At 42.7% G+C, this 22,633-nt stretch overlaps 1 protein-coding gene across 2 annotated transcripts in view; it reads left to right on the top strand.

Annotated features, from left to right (window-relative positions):
- CFAP46 (cilia and flagella associated protein 46) overlaps positions 1–22,633 on the top strand; it is an 831,934-nt gene that overhangs the window by 385,118 nt on the left and 424,183 nt on the right. For both annotated transcript variants that reach the window (XM_029609979.1, XM_029609980.1), the window contains exons 24-26: positions 14,206–14,337; positions 14,489–14,654; positions 15,781–15,868. In XM_029609979.1, coding sequence (XP_029465839.1) covers positions 14,206–14,337; positions 14,489–14,654; positions 15,781–15,868 — 386 coding nt within the window. The remainder of the gene's footprint in view (positions 1–14,205; positions 14,338–14,488; positions 14,655–15,780; positions 15,869–22,633) is intronic.

The following is a 22,633-nucleotide window of genomic DNA, read 5'->3' on the forward strand; positions in this document are numbered from 1 at the left end:
ACTACTACTACCACTACTACGATTTAATATTTCTATAGTTCTATTCGACATACACAGTGCTGTGCAAATAACACATGAGAGACAGTCTCTGCTCAATAAAGCTTACAATCAAGACAAACATATAGGGAAAAAGAGATCTGGGGAATTTCATATAGTAAGACAATGGTTAAAATGAGTTAGCTTATGAGGATAACAGTGGAAATAAGTCTTAAAATTTAAAAGCAACCTCAAAAAGGTGTTTCTTTAGAGAGGATTTAAACAAGGTGAGAGAGGGCAATGATGACAGGAAATCTATTCCAAGCACATGGTGCAGCCAAGTGGAAAGCAGGAAGTCAGGAATTGGCATAAATAGGAGTGACTTGTCTGATGGGCGGAGTGCACGAGGAGATATGTAGAGAGAAATGAGAGGCGAGGTAGAGCGAAGGTACTTATAGGTAAGAGAAGCTTGAATTATATGTGAGAATGGATAGGGAGCCTATGCAGTGACTTTGGAAGAGGGATAATATGGGTGTAGTGACTTTGGCGAAAGATAAGTCATGCAGCTGAATTTAAGATTATTTATAGTGGAGGAGATGGCTTGTCGGTAGACCTGTGAGAAGCAGGTTGCAATAGTCTAAGCAAAAGAAGATGGGAGAATGGATAAGGGTGCAGGTAGTGTGTTCAGAAAGGAAGGGATGGATTTTGGTGATGTATATGCAAAAGAAATGCTAAAAGAAGGAGCGTGGAACAAATTAAATAGTCCTTACAGACCGTGGCAGCGCTCCGGGGGCGGTCCCAAGTCCTCCGACACAGCGGTCTGTGCTGGGGGATGACGTGCCGGCGCGCGCAAGTTCTGCCTGCCTCGGGCAGGCAGAACTTCTGAAATAAAGGTAGGGGGGATCTAGTTAGGGGTGGGTTAGATAGGGGAAGGGAGGAGAAGGTGGGGGGAGCGGTAGGAGGAATGGAGGCAGCCTGCGCAGCTCGGCGCGTGCAAGTTACACAATTGTGCACCCCCTTGCGCGCGACGACCCTGGATTTTATAACATTCGCACGGCAGCGCACGCATGTTATAAAATCGGGCGTAGATTTGTTTGCGCCGGGTTGCACGAACAAATCTGCGCCCGCGCGCAGGTTTTAAAATTTGCCTCTAAGTGATTAAGCTGCGGTTGCTGGATCGGTGCACGGATGCCGCTGATAACCCAGCACTGCGCCTGGAGAGGCAGGGGGAGAACGCGGCAGCACGGTGACGGCGCCAATGTGCCAACATCACCATCCAATGTCGCAGACATGAGTGGCAGAGCGCTGCAAGGCTGGCAGTGTGGCGGGAGAAAGGGAAGAGAGCCAGGATGGGGGGAGGGCCCATGAGTCAGCCTTGGGCCTTAGAGGTGGGTTTGAGCAGCCTGGAATAGCCCATTGGGCTGTTTGAAGCTAGTGAGCAGACCCAAGGGGTGAAGGCAGCAGCGTGGGGAGCAACCTGGGCTGCATGTCCTAGCTCCATCCCTTTTGGCTTCTGCTCTTCATGCTGCTGCCTTCACTGTGAACTGGTAGGTCATCTTCTCCCCTGCTATTACTATTGGGCTAATTGGTATCCCTGGCTGTTACTATTAGGCTACTTGGCATTTAAAAAAAAAAAAAAAGGAGGAAGAGGGTACGTTCAAGCCCTTTATTTGCAGCCATGCTGCATGGTCGCAAGCAGAGAGCCCCTGCTCGCTCACCCAGCCCCACACAGAGATCCCAACAGTGCAGCCCCACCGAGGAGGAATTGCTGGGTTTACTGCCGTCCCAACCCACCCACCCCCACCCGTATGACATAGTGAGGGCAAAGGTAGTGCCGGCGCCATTTTGAATATTGGCAATACGGCCCGCGTGCAGGAGGTCGCTCCCGGACCCCCGCTGGACTTTTGGCAAGTCTTGTGGGGGTCAGGAGGCCCCCCCCCAAGCTGGCCAAAAGTCCCTGGGGGTCCAGCGGGGGTCTGGGAGCGATCTCCTGCACGTGTGACGTCGGGAGCCAGGAACTAAAATGGCGCCGGCGCTACCTTTGCCCTGTCACATGATAAGGGCAAAGGGCCACCGGCGCCATTTCTCTTAACGCAGCCGTGGCCAGAGAGCGGGAGATCGCGCTGGGACCCCCCCACTGGACCCCAGGTAATTTAAAACATTTTGGGGGGGTTCGGGAGGGTGGGGGATTTGTTTTAAAGGTTCGGGGTGGGTTTTAGGGTTGTTTTGGTGTGCCGGTTTTCCCCCCTCCCCCTCCCCCGATTTACTATTTTTTGACGATAAATCGGGGGAATTGTTATTGTATCGCGGCTCTAATGATTTTTGACGATTTAAAATATATCTGACAATTGTTTTAGATTGTCAAAAAACAATTCACATCCCTAATCGGCAGCACAGTGGCGGTGTTGCTGGCAAGAGCGGCGTCGGTGGCGCCGTCACCCCCAACATCACGGGCATGCATGGCAGAGTGCTGCGAGGCTGGTAGTGAAGAGAGGGAGAGGGGCAGGACAGGACAGGGGGCCCCCAAGTCGGCACATGCCTTGGGGGCAGGTCAGTGCAGACTGGTGTGGCCCATCAAGCAGTTTGAAGCTAGTGGGCAGTCCCGAGGGGCAGATGCAGCAGCATGGGGAGCTACCTAGGCTGCATGCCCTAACTCCATCCTTTTTGGCTTCTGTTCCCTGCACTGCTGCCTTCGCTGTGAACCCACTCACCCACCCTTTTTTGATATGGTTATAATTGCTAGTCAGACTTGTTGCTAGTAAGAGTTGGTTATCAGTTTTTTTGTCGCAGTGGGGCGGGGATACCCGAGGCGGGAGGGGGGTCACTGTTGGAGGCAGTGCACAGCATGTGGTATACCCTACTTCGATGCGATGGGGGCTGTCTGTCGCCAGGGTCTTACAGCCCCGGAGTAGCCGCAGACTGAACGTCCCCAGCCTTCGATTGGGCATCACCTAGCTTGGGTGAGGCGGGTGACCGAGAATGCCCTGATGATAATTACCTTCCAGAGCGCAGGGTCTTGATTGGTTGTGGTGGGCCCCGGGCTGGAGGTGATGTGCTGCCTGCACAGAAAGGGGCACTTTGACAGCTTTATTTATGTTATGGCTTGGGTACACGGTTATGATTGTACATTGTTATTATTATTAATAAAGCTGTGGCCAATTTTACCCCATATCTGATCTCTATGGTACTTTGCAGTCTGTGAGTGTGTGCTGCTGTCACTCTTCCTCCCTCCCTTAGCGACAAATGGTCATGAGTTATGTGTATTAACAGCAATTTTAATGTGCATTAATACTTGTGTGAACATCAACACACTTTAATACATCGGTCCCTGCATTTGAAGATGAACACTGATAAAGGATAAAGAAATTGTGAAGTCTCCCATGCTTTTCCCCTTCCTAGCTCCAAGATGGACACAATCATTTGGGGAGGGAGGGGACTCAAAAAAAATGGGAAAAGACACTTGTTCTTTCTTTTCTTCTAATTTAAAGAGACATTCTCCAATATTATTTATTTATATATTTATTTTTATATACCGATGTTCATGGTAGCTTCACACCGGTTTACATCAAATAACAACAAATAAAATATATATAAGAAACAAAGGTAAAATTAGGACATAAATTGCAAAATAAACCAACAAAGCTGATCTAAAATACCATAAAATAAATCATCCTAAAACATAATAAAATATTATAAAAAACAAAAACAAAATAGCCAAAAAATCACTAATTCATGCTGATCTCTTCATGTATATGCTTGCAGAAAAAGCCATGTTTTCAATTTTTTTTTTTAAAGTCTGCGAATTCACTTCTAGCCTTAATTCTAAAGATAGTGTGTTCCATAGCCCTGGTCCTGCCAGAGATAATGGGGCTGATGCAATGTAGTACGCTGAGCCAAGTGCACTCTTAACATGCAGTTGGATGCGGGTAGAATAGGCACTTATCAATCACCTAATGCAATAAGTGGATTAGCGCCTATTTACCACACGTCTAACGCGGAGTGAATGAAATAGCGCTCTTCACATGCAAATGCATGTGAATGAGGCTATTAAGCATTCACTGCCGATGCAAAAAGAAAAATGTGCGCATTGGAAAAAGAAGAAAAAGAAAAGAAATAAAAGAAAAAAAAATTTGACGATTGGGCCATCATAAAAACTGACGCCGAGTTTAATGGCATCGGTTTTCGTTACCGACTGACAGCCACGAAAACCGACGCCGATAAACCCGGCGTCGGTTTTCATGACCACCGTATGACAATCACTTCCTCCTAACTTGCTCCTTCCAGAGCAGCAGCACCTGCCCTCCCTGTCTTCTCTTGACAGTTTCTGCTTTCAAATGGCAATTTCCTACTGTCCGGGGCTTCCTGTTTAAGAATGACACAGAAACAGCAGCGGCTGCCTTGCCCCCCTCTCCCGGGCCCCTGCTAAGGGGGTGTCTTGCCACTTTTTCTCCCAGGGACTGCCCACCACAGCCTGGGAACTCCACTCCCGCCACCGCAGGTCTCCCTGGCACCGTCTCCGCTTCCTCCCCCGCCTTTCTTTTTCTGTCACTTCCTCCTACCTTGCTCGCTCTCTTTTCCCTTCCCCACCCCATTGACAGACTCGAGCCTGACCTGGACATGTGAGAAGCCATGCAGTAATATGGGGGTTTTAAAACCAACGCCGGGTTTATCGGCATCGGTTTCCCCTACTGCCGTACGGCGGTCACGAAAACCGACGCCAGGTTTATTGGCGTTGGTTTTTGTGACCGGCATACGGCAGTCACGAAAACTGTCTGGGTTCACGACCCCCTAATTTAAATATTGCATGGCGCCCCCCTTTGAGGTGCCATGCGTGCGTTAAGAGAGTGGGCGCTGACTGTTCAGCGCCCGCTTTCTACGCGCCTTTATTGCATCGGCCCCTTACTGAGTTTAGGTGTGCCAGTTTAGGGGAGGGGATTTCCTATATACTGCTTGGCCACACCTACCATCTCCACTCATGAGAACCTAATGCCACTGATAAATGTCCAGTGGTTGGTCTCTATATCAGGGTACTTTCAGTTGTGCCTTTCCAGCCTCTTATATCCAGGGAAGAGCTCTTCACAGGTCAGGGTTCCTCTTGGGATGATCCTCAACCTCTTCTGACCAGGAATTAGTAACATAGACTGGTTCCATACTAAAGGTAAGTTTGTGTGGTTAATGTTACTGCTTGAGTAGGAGTAATCAGTATCCTAAAGATCAAGAGACTATTAGGTCTTGACTATGGCAGTTGCTTTTATCTGGTTTCAAACTGGCACAGGTTCTTTCGTATTCAGGTGGCAGATGCTGGATCTACCTACCCTTACAACACTGAATTTTGCTGCACCTTATAGTCATATTGTTAGGTCTGTGAAAGCAGCAGAAGTAGCAGTGAAATCTCCAAGTCAGGCTCTCTTAAACGAATATTTAAATTAGCTTAATAACAGTATTGAAAGTGTTTACATTGAAAGTTGTCTGTTGTGTTTTTGAGCCACCTGATGTAACTGCTTTGTTGCTTATCTTTTGCAAAAATGTGAGAGCTGGGTTATTAGCTAATTAAATCAGTTCAAGTTGCTACTCTACTAGACATCAAAACTTAGTTCTGGTGCTTGTATAATTTTCTTACTTTTCAAATGTAAAATTGGAATATAGAACGTCCATGACCTCTAGTGGCTATAATCACCATTACACAAGATATTTGTTAGATGTTTTAGCTAGAATTTAATAACGAACATTCTTATTGCATACATTGAGTTGGCATCTGTAGTAATATCAATGAAATGTGTTTCGTTTTTTGGGGGGTTTTTCGGTTCATGGTTCGGATCGGGTCCCTCGCAGGTAATTAAGTTTTTTCCACGGTTTGGGATTTTGTTTTTTGCACTTCCCAAATTTCGTGTTACAAATGTTTCTGAAATTTTGGAAAAATTCCTTTCGTTTTTGAGCACTCATGATCCATGTCGAATTAGACACTTTCACTGAAATTGTCTAATTCGTTTAAAATGAATGCACATCTCTAGCATGTATTGATGTTAAAAACTCCTCTTGCTGGCTGTGTGGGGAGAACATCTTGTGAATTCAGAATGCGTTTTCCACAGATTTTTTTTTCAGCTATAATAATTGTTTTCTGAAACCAAAGATGTGTGAAAATAAAGGTCCATCAGCAAAAAAATTAATAAATACCTTTTTTATAGGCCTAACTCAAAACATTTCTTGAGTAGCTTTCGGGAGTTATATTCATTTCATCAGATTAAAACAATGGGTGTTATGCAAGCCACTTTGATTCTGTGGGAAAGGTGGGGTATTAAGTGAAATAAATAAATAAACAATATACATTGTTAACTTTTTCTAAATTCCAGGAGAAATATGGTTTGTGAAATAAATACAATTATAACTGGATGCAACTCAGTCATTGCATTAATGAGAGTTTTAAACTACAATAATTAAACCTGGAGCTAGATTGCATAAAAATGTGTTACCAATATCTCTCATCACTCAAAAGAACTGAATTTTATATGATTTTCAGTAATGGTTTTAAATCCTCCTATAGGGAAACTGAGAAAGTTTGGAAATGATCTAGTGGATACTCTGGATTTTCAGGATTGGAAAGCTTTTTGAAGCAATTTGATTAAAACAGCATCTATCAGCTTCTTTGATTCTACTTTTGTATGTTTTAGCTAATAGAGCCATCTGGATACCATTAAAAGTGTTTAACATAACAGTTGGATAAGTAAGGTAGCCAGATAACTAGCATTTAAAGACTTATCCAGCTAACTTACTTATCCATATAAGTGGCGTACATCTGCAATGCACACATATTTTTGCTCCTAATTTTTATCATTTACACAAGGAATTTTAACTCATGAGAAAACTGAAATAATACTCTTAGAAAGAAAATATTCACAATCGAATATTCCTGCATTTAAGTTTGAGAACACCAATCTGACCCCCAACTCCATTTGCCAGAGACCTTGGAGTAATAATAGACTCTGAGCTGAATATGAAAAAACATATTGCGACTAAGTTAAGAGATGGTTATTTTAAATTATTAATGTTAAGAAGATTGAAACCATTATTGGAACCTTCTGATTTTAGATCTGTTCTTCAAGCTCTATTGTTTGCCAGTCTAGACTATTGTAACGCCCTGCTGCTTGGCCTACCCCAATCAACCATTAGACCTTTACAGGTATTTCAGAACACAGTAGCTCGAATATTGACAGGAAAAAAGAAGTTCGACCACATCACCCCAACATTGATTGCATTACATTGGCTACCAATAACTTCTAGAATAATTTACAAAGCAGCTTGTATAATACACAATATAATTTATGGAAAAAGGACAGAATGGTTGAATGCAGCATGTGATTGCACGGTCCACAGAGAGACTTGAGATCGGCCAATAAAGGACTTTTACCAATTCCGACAATTAAATCAGCCACATCTCAGTCAAGTTAGAGAGAGAGCGCTGTCAATTGCAGGATCAAAACTGTGGAATACACTTCCATTTCAATTAAGGATGCAGCAAGAAAAAAGTAAATTCAAAGCAGAACTAAAAACATGTTTGTTTAACGCGGCCTATATTGAAAATGAGAAATAGACATGCGTTTAATATCCACAGGTGGCTTCATTTTAACCTTAACTAATGCTGAAAACATATAGTTATAAGAACATAAGAAATTGCCATGCTGGGTCAGACCAAGGGTCCATCAAGCCCAGCATCCTGTATCCAACAGAGGCCAAACCAGGCCACAAGAACCTGGCAATTATCCAAACACTAAGAAGATCCCATGTTACTGATGCAATTAATAGCAGTGGCTATTCCCTAAGTAAACTTGATTAATAGCCGTTAATGGACTTCTCCTCCAAGAACTTATCCAAACCTTTTTTGAACCCAGCTACACTAACTGCACTAACCACATCCTCTGGCAACAAATTCCAGAGCTTTATTGTGCGTTGAGTGAAAAAGAATTTTCTCCGATTAGTCTTAAATGTGCTACTTGCTAACTTCATGGAATGCCCCCTAATCTGTCTATTATTCGAAAGTGTAAATAACCGAGTCACATCTACTCATTTAAGACCTCTCATGATCTTAAAGACCTCTATCATATCCCCCCTCAGCCATCTCTTCTCCAAGCTGAACAGCCCTAATCTCTTCAGCCTTTCCTCATAGGGGAGCTGTTCCATCCCCTTTATCATTTTGGTTGCCCTTCTCTGTACCTTTTCCATCGCAACTATATCTTTTTTGAGATGCGGCGACCAGAATTGTACACAGTATTCAAGGTGTGGTCTCACCATGGAGCGATATAGAGGCATTATGACATTTTCCATTTTATTAACCATTCCCTTCCTAATAATTCCTAACATTCTGTTTGCTTTTTTGACTGCTGCAGCACACTGAACCGACGATTTTAAAGTATTATCCACTATGATGTCTAGATCCTTTTCCTGGGTGCTAGCTTCTAATATGGAACCTAACATCGTGTAACTACAGCAAGGGTTATTTTTCCCTATATGCAACACCTTGCACTTGTCCACATTAAATTTCATCTGCCATTTGGATGCCCAATCTTCCAGTCTTGCAAGGTCTTCCCGTAATGTATCACAGTCTGCTTGTGATTTAACTACTCTGAATAATTTTGTGTCATCTGCAAATTTGATAACATCACTCGTCGTATTCCTTTCCAGATCATTTATATATATATTGAAAAGCACCGGTCCAAGTACAGATCCCTGAGGCACTCCACTGTTTACCCTTTTCCACTGAGAAAATTGACCATTTAGTCCTACTCTCTGTTTCCAGTCTTTTAACCAGTTTGTAATCCACGAAAGGACATTGCCTCCTATTCCATGACTTTTTAGTTTTCGTTGAAGCCTCTCATGTGGGACTTTGTCAAACGCCTTCTGAAAATCCAAATACACTACATCTACCGGTTCACCTATATCCACATGTTTATTAACCCCTTCAAAAAAGTGAAGCAGATTTGTTAGGCAAGACTTCCCTTAGGTAAATCCGTGTTGACTGTGTTCCATTAAATCATGTCTTTCTATATGCTCTACGATTTTGATCTTGAGAATGGTTTCCACTATTTTTCCTGGCACTGAAGTTAGGCTCACTGGTCTATAGTTACCCGGATCACCCCTGGAGCCTTTTTTAAATATTGGGGTTACATTGGCCACCCTCCAGTCTTCAGGTACAATGGATGATTTTAATGATAGGATTCAAATTTTAACTAATAGATCAGAAATTTCATTTTTTAGTTCCTTTATTACCCTAGGATGATTACCATCCGGTCCAGGTGATTTGCTACTCTTTAGTTTGTCAATCTGGCCTACTACATCTTCCAGGTTCACAGTGATTTCGTTCAGTTTGTCTGACTCATCACCCCTGAAAACCATCTCCGGAACTGGTAACTCCCCAACATCCTCATTAGTAAACACGGAAGCAAAGAATTCATTTAGTCTTACTGCAATGGCCTTATCTTCCTTAAGAGCCCCTTTAACCCCTCGGTCATCTAATTGCCCAACCGATTCCCTCGCAGGTTTCTTGCTTTGGATATATTTTTTAAAGTTTTTATTATGAGTTTTTGCCTCTATGGCCAACTTCATTTCAAATTCTCTCTTCGCCTGCCTTATCAATGTTTTACACTTAACTTGACAATGCTTATGTTTTATCCTATTTTCTTCAGATGGATCCTTCTTCCAATTTTTGAAGGATTTTTTTTTTTTGGCTAAAATAGCCTCTTTCACCTCACCTTTTAACCATGATGGTGATCGTTTTGCCTTCCTTCCACCTTTCTTAATGCGTGGAATACATATGGACTGTGCCTCTAGGATTGTATTTTTAAACAGTGTCCAAGCCTGTTGACACTTTTAACCTTTGCAGCTGTACCTTTTAGTTTTTTTCTAACTATTTTCCTCATTTTATCAAAGTTTCACTTTTGAAAGTTTAGTGTTATAGCTGCAGATTTACTTATTGTCCCCCTTCCAGTTATTAGTTTAAATTTGATCATGTTATGATCACTGTTGCCAAGTGGCCCCACCACCGTTACCTCTCTCACCAAATCCTGCGTTCCACTAAGAAGTGCTGGCGGACGTTCAGTGTTTAGCTACTCATCAAGATCTCCTGAAGCAATATGAGTCTTCGCCGTCTTCAACCAATTCTTCTGTTACCTTCGAATTTAATCAGGCTGTGATTCCCCTGTCCAAACCTCCTCACTATTCCGGAGATCCAAAAGGCTGCCAAGGGTTCTTAAACCAATGCCATATGCATTTTACTCTTCAGCCGACTTTGTTTCCAAATGACGTGGTAAAAACTACTTTCTCTTTTGGATGGAAGGGCTTTGGCATGGACTTCTCCACTGTGGGAACATTCGGACCCTTTATTATTGAATCTAAACCTGTTCATCGCTGCTTTTAAAGAGGTTTTTGACAAAGCTGGCAGGTTACCTATGATAGGATCCGATCTGATCCACCTTCAGCAAGGGTCTCGCTCCCTGGTCGAATACGCTATAGAGTGCCGCACACTGGCTACTGAACTCAATTGGCAAGGAAATTGTGTTAATGCCTTGTTTCTGGAAGGGTTATCTCCACAAATCAAAGATGAACTGGCAGCCCGGGAACTCCCTACCTCTCTTGAGGCTCTTATAAACCTTACGGGCAAGATTGATCGGAGACTCCAGGAACGAGCCCGAGAAAACCATGCTAGACGAAGGGGCCGTTTCCCCAACTCTTCTCCTCTGGTTGAAGATCCTGTCCCTTCTGGGGATGAATTATGCAGTTAGGACGAGCCCAGGTTTTGGCAGCCATAACTACTCCTCATCAGCCGCTGGAGGATATCAGTGACCCTGGATTCTCCGCCTTCACCCTTTCGGAGCAAAAAGGGTGTCTTGAGACTGCGAAGGGTATCAACCGTGATCCTATAGCGGCTTCACCTTTATTTTTGTTACCTGCCTTTTTGGAGTTGTCTACGTCCAATAACCTTATACAGGCCTTGGTGGATTCAGGCACTGGAGCTAATTTCATTTGACAAGATATTAGAGAATATTATCAAATTCACATCTCACCAGTGAATCCTCCTATAGTTCTTTTGTAAGTGCATGGAGAACCTCTTCTGGGAAAAGTCAGTCGCATTACGCAATTACTACCCTTGAGGATTGGAACTAATCATTTTGAATATCTTTCCTTCTTCGTTATACCCAAAACAGTGAGCCCTATAATTTTGGGATTACCCTGGCTACAAAGACATCAGTCTCAGTTTGATTGGTCTTCCCCTGATCAGATCCAATGGGGTCCATCCTGTTCAACGTCTTGCTTAAAGACATTCGGACCACCCAGGGCCACGTCTGATTCTAAGAGATGATCTGTGTCATTCTTCAACCAGAGGATGTCTTCGTCATCTGAGAAATCTGTTGTGCAAGTCGAATTTGCACCAAGGATGAACAATTATATTACAAGAAATTGAGGAACGAAGAAGTGATGAAACCTCAGGGCCTAACCACGCAAGGTGTTCTAGCTGTACTGGAATACAAGGAACGTGAAATTCAGCACCTGCATGCTCTTTTACAATACCAGATGCATCCTCCTTTACAGTCTACTGATACCAAGTACAGGAGACGGATGAGGAGGGCTGGACTACAGAGGAGGAAGAGGAGATTGATGAACCATCTGGAGGAGCCCTTGAAGAGGGGGTATTGTTATGCCTGTCAGCCGAGGAGGCTGACTCAACTTACCCTCTCCGCCCATGATCTGACTCGTTGCCGATTCACGGGGGCTGCCGCGAGGTCAAGGGGCTTGCGACCATGTTTGCGACGCGCCGGAAACAAAGGCTCTGCCCTCAATGTCCTCTAGATGCATGCAGCAAAGCCAGCCCTGGTTTTAAAGAGGAACTACTCAGGAAGGGCGGCCCTTACCAGTGATTCCGCCCCTTCCTGGGAGTATATTAGTTTGCTTCACTGCTGACTGAATTGAGTTAGCAAGGACTCGCTTGGTCTTAGTTTCTCTGCCGCTCCCGCTGCTACTGGAGTTCTCTCCACCCTCCGAGGGTTTTTTCCTTTGGGTACCCGCTCCTCGCGGGCCTTATACTTCTTTACCTACTTTGTTTATTTCAGGTATCTACTCTCTGTCCAGGCCCTTGCTTCTCAAGGGCCTGAGTGCATATCTTGGTATCTGCTTCATCTACCATCTGCTGGAACACCATCTTCACAGCTATAAGAAGAGTGAGTAATTACCACCATCTTGCAGTACTTTACCTTCAGCCTTTCTGGCTATCTGCATTGGAACTGTTTTTCCTCCATTGTGGAACAGGACTCCTCAGCACTACTATAGATTCTACTCACTGCTGCCCTCTGTGGTTGCCTGTTCTGCTAGCCTTCAGCTCCAAGTATTACTCACTACTGCCATCTCTGGCGAACATTAGAACTGTTAATAAAATCTTGTTTCTGTGTGTGTGTCTCCAACGCTGAGCCTGACCTGTGGCCCCTCTCGGGTCTTCCCCTCCGTGGGCGTGGTCATCTGCCACTGGTCCAAGGATCCACCCACAACCTTTACAGTTTATAACACTCAAGATTTATTTTTTATTTATTTAGGAGTTTTTATATACCATCATTAAGTTATTCACCATCATAACGGTTTACAATAGGGCACCTGTATCAAAAAAATATGGGTCGTACATTACATAGGGGGTGCCATTAGTTTTCAGTAACAAAAAGGCATTTAATTGGGGGATTGAGTGATCTGCAAAGTCATCAAGAGGATGTTAAGAAAGTCCTAAAATGTCTGCGTGAGTACCATCTTTACACAAAGCTTGAAAAGTGTGAATTCCACAAAGAAACTCTACCCTTCCTGGGACATATTGTTTCTAAGAATGGTTTTCAAATGGACCCCAAGAAACTTGAGAGTATCTGGGACTGGCCTCAACCAGCCTATCACTGTGGTTCCCCAAGGGGCCCCTCCCTGTGGGTGGAGTCAACTCCACAGTGACCAAGGGTCCACAATGCCAAAAACACAACACTTTCTTCTTATAGTTTTGTTTTAAGTTAGATGATTACCTGAAAACTAGTACTATGGGAGCAGGGAACCGTAAATTAACTTGATAGTCTTGTTGCTTTAACCAGGCATGTTTCATACATGCATACTAGAGATGTGAATCGGAACCGGAATCGGTTCCGATTCCGGTTCCGATTCACATCGTGAATTTTTTTTCTTGCGGCCCAATCAGGTTTTTTTATTGACTGTGCCCGAGCCGATAAACAAAAAACCCACCCCGACCCTTCAAAACAGCTCCCTTAGCTTCCCCCCCCCCCCAAAAAAAAATGTTTTAAATTACCTGGTGGTCCCGGGAGCGATCTCCCGCTCTCGGGCCGTTGGCTGCCACTAATAAAAATGGCACCGATGGCCCTTTGCCCTTACCATGTGACAGGGAATCCATGCCATTGGCCGGCTCCTGTCACATGGAGCACTGGATGGCCTGCGCCATTTTTAAAGATGGCACCGGCCGTCCATTACTCCTACCATGTGACAGGGGCCGGCCAATGGCACAGATACCCTGTCACATGGTAAGGGCAAAGGGCCATCAGCGCCATTTTTATTAGTGGCAGCCGATGGCCCAAGAGCGGGAGCTCGCTCCCGGGACTCCCACTGGACATCAGGTAATTTTAAAACATTTTGAGGGGGGGAAAGCTAAGAGAGATGTTTTAAAGGGTCGGGGTGGGTTTAGGGATTGTTTTTGTGTGCCATTTTTCCCGCCCTCCCCCAAAACGATAAGAGAACCCCACGAACAACTTTGTGGGGTTTTCCTATCGGTTTTGGGGAGCCCCCGATTTATGATGACTTTGAAAATATCATACGATATTTTTAATCGTCAGAAATACGATTCACATCCCTAATGCATACTTTCACTTAGCTGAAAAAGAACTTTCTGTTTAAAGGGCGATCATCTGTGGCTGGAAACTGGTTATGAGAAATGAATAGCTGACCGATCGACCCCAATGGTATTTATATTCTGTACTGATAATTCTGTAGAAGTGTTTTGTATGATTAATGCTAGTGGATGTGAACCAGCATGTGTGTTTGAACCATTACTGTGAATCCATTAACTGACCACATGGACAATAAAAAAAGAAATTAATGATAATCAGGTTCAAAATAGCTTGCTTAATCAGTAGAGCTAAGCCAGCACAGCAAAGGTAAAACCTTACATTGAATTTCAGATGATTATGAAATAATTTTGTATTTATACAGGTATACTTATGCAATGGAGAAAGAAATGCTGAGCACTGCTGCATGCATACAAGGGCAAAGCATAATGAGGACAATGTCTGGAAAGAAACATCTTCTTATCTTAGCTTTAAAAGCCTTTGAAGAAAGTGCAAGGTAGGTTTTAGTTGCATCAGACTGAAATATGGTTAAATATTTCACTCACAGATGTATCACAGATGTGATACATCTGTGAGATTATAAATAAATATATCTTAAAGACAAAGATTTTTATTGGATTGGATCTGTAATTTTGTTTTTTAACCAGATATGGAGGAGAAGCAGGGAGCAGTCAGCTTGTAATGCTGGCAGCAAAACACTTCTGGAATGCCAGTTCAGCTCTTGTAGGTTCACCAGAAGACAGAAAGATACTTGAGGAGTCAATAGTATCAATACTTAAGGCTGTCGTCAAAACGGAATCTAAAAATAAACAGGTAGCGTTGTCATGCTTTGAGTTACTAAATAAACATTACAGTGTTTGCAGAGTTGGGCTACTGGAGATCTTTCTCAACTTGGCAACCAAGAAGTCTAATCCTTAATTCAGGGGAAAATGTCAGTTGCAAATGATGCCAGATGATGCTGTAGGTGCTTTCGAGGAGGTTTGCATCAAGATGTATGGGATTCTGCAGTCAACAATTTAACTTTTTTTTGCCAGTTGTACAACATAACTAGGAGGGAACCAACAACTCCAAGTATGTTATAATACAAAGGATATATTCAGTACACATCCAACCTAATACTTTGGTTCTAATTGGAATCTTCTCTGAGGAACTGAAACATTTAATTTAATTTAATAAGTATTATAGAAATCGTTTTATATATGCTATACTTGGAGCTCCTGATTCATTCCATTTCTCCTTATATTTCTCCTTTTCCATAAGCTTTTTGCACTTTGAACCATGAGTGCTTGTTTTTGATTCTTTTAAATATTGTTTTTCTTGAAATGGTTGTATTGTATGTCACAGAATCTACATAATCTCTGTGATAATAGCATGTCCACAGTGCAAAATATGGCCAAATATTTCATTGTTTGGAGTTAAAAATTGTTGCACATGATTAAAAACAATATTTTGCCATAATTAGATATGGAAAATCTTATCACTGGAATTGAATCGACTGTCAATGCTGTCCCAGTTTATGTGCTGCTGGCAGAAGGCTGCTTAATATAATTTTCAAATGCAAATCCCTAATTAAAACAGACCATCTTTACCTTTCCTCAGTTATTCAATGGTGAATACACATATTAACAAAAGACAAGAGTGGTGGTGGCAGAGAACTGAGCCAAAGTATTTTTGTCATCATTATTGGCATAATTCGCTACCACCACCTTCTTCGTTTGTCACTAAGTTTTGGGGCTGGCTTTACCTCTCCTGTTTGCAAACTTGAATACACATTTTAACAGTGGTTAATTTGAAATCAATCTCTCCCTCCATCTTTTATTCAGGCATGTAAGTTCACTAATGTTTGCAGTCACTAGTTCTTTTATAGAAGGCAAAATGACACACGCAAACACGATTGCTTTGAATTACAAAATTAAGATGCCAGTTTTCACATTTGTAGGAAACAGAAAATGAAGTGTCTTCTCTTCATTTGTGGCCTACCAGGGATACTGAAATGAATAACATAACAAGTGGACATTCACCCACAGGTTTGTAACAGTCATATAAGTAAGGGCTTCTGATTTTAGGTATTTATAAATTGTATATTTCCATCAAATTGGTGATTCTTTGTGAATACCAAAAATTGGTGTTTATTGATGTTTTTGCAGCGCAGCTAATATTATTCATTACCTTTTCCGGTTGAATCTAATGCATACATTTGTGCAGCTCAGGAGTCATTAGAGTGGAAAAGATATAAAAGAAAAGCGGGGGATCAGGATAGGCAAAAAAGGGGCGAGAGAGTCCAAGAAGAAGTAGTGTTTTTCCAGTAGTAAACATCTATTTTATTTTTTTCACAGTGGGCTGTTTTATTGGGGTTTATGACTTACAACCTTAAATCAGAAGTTTTGCATACTGTATAAGTTATGAATTTTGAAACATTTCTCAAAATGTATTTAATTATTTATAAAACGTATAGCCCTGTGATTCACAGAGCTCAGTGGGTCATAATGAACATACATAGTAAAACCAGTTTCCAGCACAAAATTCAGTTACCTAGTAATTTGTCCAAATGACTAAAAACTGTGCCTTTTACTTTCAGAGCTAAAAGCTGATTTTGTATTCTTGCACTTGTAATCTTTGGTCATTTAGGAGGTAATTTTATAACTCCTTGCATAGTGGTAAAGTCTGCGTGTATATCGTACACACAGACTTTACTAGGAGTTTTGAAAACAAATCATGCACATAAGTTTGCTGTGAGAAGCCTTGGATAACTGGTTGCGTAGGTGCACAAATAACCTTGCGTAAAGTTACACTTCCACTTCAGAAGGTGTAACTTACATATAACATTTACATGCATACTTTTTTTAAAATAAGAGTATTCATGTAAGTTTCATTTCTGCCCCAGCTCCATTCCCAGAACACCTCTTTACAATTTGTGTAAAAGTATGTGCATAACAGGGTCATTCAAGTACAGAATCCATGGTTGCGTAGTACAGCCATTTATGTGCATAAAACAAGATTTTTATGCATGTAAATGGTTTTAAAATAATACTCCTTTGGGGGCTATTTTTAAAGCTACGCAAATAGTTGCAAAATCCATGTATGCGTTTATTTATTTATTTATAACATTTTTTATACCGAAGTTCAGGTAACAGAATTACTTATCACTCCGGTTTACATTATAACAAGTAGAAAACAATGACAACATATGTCTTACAATGAACAAGGGAGTGAACAACTTGGATAATATAACATAACATAACTAGGAACAGTAGCAGTATGCACTATTAGAGCGAAACTAGCGCATGGGGAGGGAGGTTTGCTAATGGGGGGGAGGGGGAAGGAAGGTTGTTCGTGGAGGGGGGGAGGAGGGAGAAATTTCTTATTGATGAGTAAAAACATGAGCATAGGTTCTGGACGTCAACACTATGAAAACAGTCTATGGGAGCTGTGGAAGACTAAGTAAGTTAAGGGAATGCTTGACCGAATAGCCATGTCTTGAGTCTTTTTTTGAACGTGTTGGGGCAATGTATCAGCCTTAGCTCCGGAGGAAGCAGATTCCACTGTTTGGGGCCTGCTGTGGTTAGAGCTCTTTTACTTAAAGATATTTTCATGGGAGGTGCATGTAGAGTAGACATGTGAATCGTGTCCTCGATCGTCTTAACGATCAATTTCGGCTGGGAGGGGGAGGGAATCGTATTGTTGCCGTTTGGGTGTTTGAAGTATCGTGAAAATCGTGAGCCGGCACACTAAAACCCCCTAAAACCCACCCCCGACCCTTTAAATTAAATCCCCCACCCTCCCGACCCCCCCCCCCCCAAATGCCTTAAATTACCTGGGGGTCCAGCGGCGGTCCGGAACAGCAGTGGTCCGGAACGGCCTCCTGCAATTGAATTGTGTTGTCTTCAGCCGGCGCCATTTTTCAAAATGGCGGCGCAAAATGGCGGCGGCCATAGACCAACATGATTCGACTGCAGGAGGTCGTTCCGGACCCCCGCTGGACTTTTGGCAAGTCTTGTGGGGGTCAGGAGGCCCCCCCAAGCTGGCCAAAAGTCCCTGGGGGTCCAGCGGGGGTCCAGAAAACGATCTCCTGCCGCGAATCGTTTTCCGTACGGAAAATGGCGCCGGCAGGAGATCGACTGCAGGAGGTCGTTCAGCGGGGGTTCCGGACCAATAGGAAGCAGGCAGCAAGGGATCCTTACCCCAATATTGACTGGGTAAATGTAACATCAGGACTTGCTAGAGACATAAAGTTCCTGGATGTAATAAATGATTGCTTCATGGAGCAATTGGTTCAGGAACCAACAAGAGAGGGAGCTATTTTAGATTTAATTCTTAGTGGAAATCAAGATTTGGTGAGAGAAGTAACAGTGGTGGGGCCACTTAGCAACAGTGATCATAACATGATCAAATTTAAACTAATAACTGGAAGGGGGACAATAAGTAAATCTGCAGCTCTAACACTAAATTTTAAAAAGGGAAACTTAGATAAAATGAGGAAAATAGAAAAAAACTGAAAGGTGCAGCTGCAAAGGTTAAAAGTGTTCAACAGGCTTGGACATTGTTTAAAAATACAATCCTAGAGGCGCAGTCCATATGTATTCTGCGCATTAAGAAAGGTGGAAGAAAGGCAAAACAATTACCGTCAAGTTAAAAGGTGAGGTGAAAGAGGCTATTTTAGCCAAGAAAAAACATCCTTCAAAAATTGGAAGAAGGATCCATCTGAAGAAAATAGGATAAAACATAAGCATTGTCAAGGTAAGTGTAAAACATTGATAAGACAGGCGAAGAGAGAATTTGAAATGAAGTTGGCCATAGAGGCAAAAACTCATAATAAAAACTTTTTAAAATATATCCAAAGCAAGAAACCTGTGAGGGAGTCGGTTGGACCATTAGATGATCAAGGGGTTAAAGGGCTCTTAGGGAAGATAAGGCCATTCCAGAAAGACTAAATGAATTCTTTGCCTCCGTGTTTACTAATAAGGATGTTGGGGAGATACCAGTTCTGGAGATGGTTTTCAGGGGTGATGAGTCAGACGAACTGAACGAAATCACTGTGAACCTGGAAGATGTAGTAGGCCAGATTGACAAACTAAAGAGTAGCAAATCACCTGGACCGGATGGTATGCATCCTAGGGTTCTGAAGGAACTCAAAAATGAAATTTCTGATGTATTAGTTAAAATTTGTAGCCTATCATTAAAATCATCCATTGTACCTGAAGACTGGAGGGTGGCCAATGTAACCCCAATGTTTAAAAATGGCTCCAGGGGCGATCCGGGTAACTATAGACCAGTGAGCCTGGCTTCAGTGCCGGGAAAAATAGTGGAAACTATTCTCAAGATCAAAATCGTAGAGCATATAGAAAGACATGATTTAATGGGACACAGTCAACATGGATTTACCCAAGGGAAGTCTTGCCTAACAAATCTGCTTCATTTTTTTGAAGGGGTTAATAAACATGTGGATAAAGGTGAACCGGTAGATGTAGTGTATTTGGATTTTCAGAAGGCGTTTGACAAAGTCCCTCATGAGAGGCTTCTATGAAAACTAAAAAGTCATGGGATAGGAGGCAATGTCCTTTCGTGGATTACAAACTGGTTAAAAGACAGGAAACAGAGAGTAGGATTAAATGGTCAATTTTCTCAGTGGAAAAGGGTAAACAGTGGAGTGCCTCAGGGATCTGTACTTGGACTGGTGCTTTTCAATATATATATAAATGATCTGGAACGGAATACGACGAGTGAGGTTATCAAATTTGCAGATAATACAAAATTATTCAGAGTAGTTAAATCACAAGCGGATTATGATACATTACAGGAGGACCTTGCAAGACTGGAAGATTGGGCATCCAAATGGCAGATGAAATTTAATGTGGACAAGTGCAAGGTGTTGCATATAGGGAAAAATAACCCTTGCTGTAGTTACACGATGTTAGGTTCCATATTAGGAGCTACCACCCAGGAAAAAGATCTAGGCATCATAATGGATAATACTTTAAAATCATCGGCTCAGTGTGCTGCAGCAGTCAAAAAAGCAATAGAATGTTAAGAATTATTAGGAAGGGAATGGTTAATAGAACAGAAAATGTCATAATGCCTCTGTATCGCTCCATGGTGAAACCGCACCTTGAATACTGTGTACAATTCTGGTTGCCACATCTCAAAAAAGATATAGTTGCGATGGAGAAGGTACAGAGAAGGGCAACCAAAATGATAAAGGGGATGGAACAGCTCCCCTATGAGGAAAGGCTGAAGAGGTTAGGGCTGTTCAGCTTGGAGAAGAGACGGCTGAGGGGGGATATGATAGAGGTCTTTAAGATCATGAGAGGTCTTGAACGAGTAGATGTGACTCGGTTATTTACACTTTCGAATAATAGAAGGACTAGGGGGCATTCCATGAAGTTAGCAAGTAGAACATTTAAGACTAATCGCAGAAAATTCTTTTTCACTCAACGCACAATAAAGCTCTGGAATTTGTTGCCAGAGGATGTGGTTAATGCAGTTAGTGTAGTTGGGTTCAAAAAAGTTTTGGATAAGTTCTTGGAGGAGAAGTCCATTAATGGATATTAATCAAGTTTACTTAGGGAATAGCCACTGCTATTAATTGCATCAGTAGCATGGGTTCTTCTTAGTGTTTGGGTAATTGCCAGGTTCTTGTGGCCTGGTTTTGGCCTCTATTGGAAACAGGATGCTGGGCTTGATGGACCCTTGGTCTGACCCAGCATGGCAATTTCTTATGTTCTTATGAGTAGCCAGGTTTTACATAGAAACATAGAAACATAGAAATGACGGCAGAAGAAGACCAAACGGCCCATCCAGTCTGCCCAGCAAGCTTTCAAACTTATTTTTTCTCATACTTATCTGTTACTATTGGCTCTTATTAGTTACTTTTTGGTTCTAGTTACCTTCCACCCCCACCACTGATGTAGAGAGCAGTGCTGGAGCTACATCTAAGTGAAGTATCTAGCTTAATTGGTTAGGGGTAGTAACCGCCGCAATAAGCAAGCTACTCCCACACTTATTTGTTTACCCAGCCTGTGCAATTCAGACCTTGTTGGTTGTTGTCTGAATATAAATCCTCTTTTCTTCATTCTCCCCTGCCTTTGAAGCAGTGAGCTGTGCTAGATATGTATTCCAAGTGAAGTATCAGGTTTAACTGATTCGGGGTAGTAACCGCCGTAACAAGCAAGCTACACCCATGCTTATTTGTTTACCCAGACTATGTAATTCAGTCCTTGTTGGTTGTTGTTTGAATATAAATCCTCTTTTATTCATTCCCCCTGCCGTTGAAGCAGAGAGCTATGCTGGATATGCATTGAAAGTGAAGTATCAGACTTATTTGGTTTGAGGTAGTAACAGCCGTAACAAGCAAGCTACTCCCCCGCTTTTTTGTGAATGCAAATCCTTTTTTCCACATTTCCTCTTGCCATTGAAGCATAGAGTAATGGAGTCGCATTAACCGTGTGTATGTTTATTGAATAAGGGTATTAATCTCCAGGTAGTAGCTGTCATTCCCGCAAGTCACCCCCATGCCTCTTCTCTTCATTCACATCCTCTAGATTTTATGGATCCATAGTGTTTATTCCACGCCCCTTTGAAATCCTTCACATTTTTGATCTTCACCACTTCCTCCGGAAGGGCGTTCCAGGCATCCACCACCCTCTCCATGAAGAAATACTTCCTGACATTGGTTCTGAGTCTTCCTCCCTGGAGCTTCAAATCGTGACCCATGGTTCTGCTGATTTTTTTCCAACGGAAAAGGTTCCTCATAAGTCATTCAATGAAGACCATCTACCTTTTTGGTCACCCTTCTCCATCCTGTCTCCATCCTGTCTCTGTATCTTCAGAGATACAGTCTCCAGAACTGAGCACAGTACTCCAGGTGAGGCCTCACCAAGGACATGAACAAGGGGATAACCACTTCCCTTTTCTTACTCGATATTTCTCTCTCTATGCAGCCCAGCATTCTTCTGGCTTTAGCTATTGCCTTGTCACATTGTTTCGCCAACTTCAGATTGTTAGACACTATCACCCCAAGGTCTTTCTCCTGCTCCGTGCACATCAGCCCTTCACCCCCCCATCAAATACAGTTCTTTCGGATTTCCACACTCCATATGCATGACTCTGCACTTCTTGGCATTGAATCTCAGCTGCCATATCTTCGACCACTCTTCCAGCTTCCTTAAATCCCGTCTCATTCTCTCCACTCCTTCCGGCGTGTCCACTCTGTTGCAGATATTAGTGTCATCTGCAAAAAGACAAACCTTATCTTCTAACCCGTCCGCAATGTCGCTCACAAAGATATTGAACAGGACCGGTCCCAACACCGATCCTTGCGGCACAACGCTTAACACCGCTCTCTCTTCAGAGTAAGTTCCATTGACCATCACACATTGTCTTCTGTCCATCAACCAGTTTGCAATCCAGGCCACCACCTCGGCACTCACTCCTAAGCTTCTCATTTTATTCACCATCCTCCTGGCGGGACCATATCAAAAGCTTTGCTGAAATCCAAGTAGATGATATCGAGTGCTCTTCCTCGATCCAGTTCCCTAGTCACCCAGTCAAAAAAGTCAATCAGATTTGTCTGACAGGATCTTCCCCTGGTGAATCCATGCTGCCTCTGGTCCAGCAAATCTTCCGACTGTAGATAGTTCACTATTCTTTCTTTAAGCAGCGACTCCATTACTTTTCCTACCACCGAGGTGAGGCTAACCGGTCTGTAGTTACCAGCCTCCTCTCTGCTCCCACTCTTGTGAAGTGGGACCACCACCGCTCTTCTCCAATCACTCAGCACCATTCCTGTTTCTAGG

Source organism: Rhinatrema bivittatum, chromosome 7, assembly GCF_901001135.1.
Source record: "Rhinatrema bivittatum chromosome 7, aRhiBiv1.1, whole genome shotgun sequence".
Taxonomy (NCBI): domain Eukaryota; kingdom Metazoa; phylum Chordata; class Amphibia; order Gymnophiona; family Rhinatrematidae; genus Rhinatrema; species Rhinatrema bivittatum.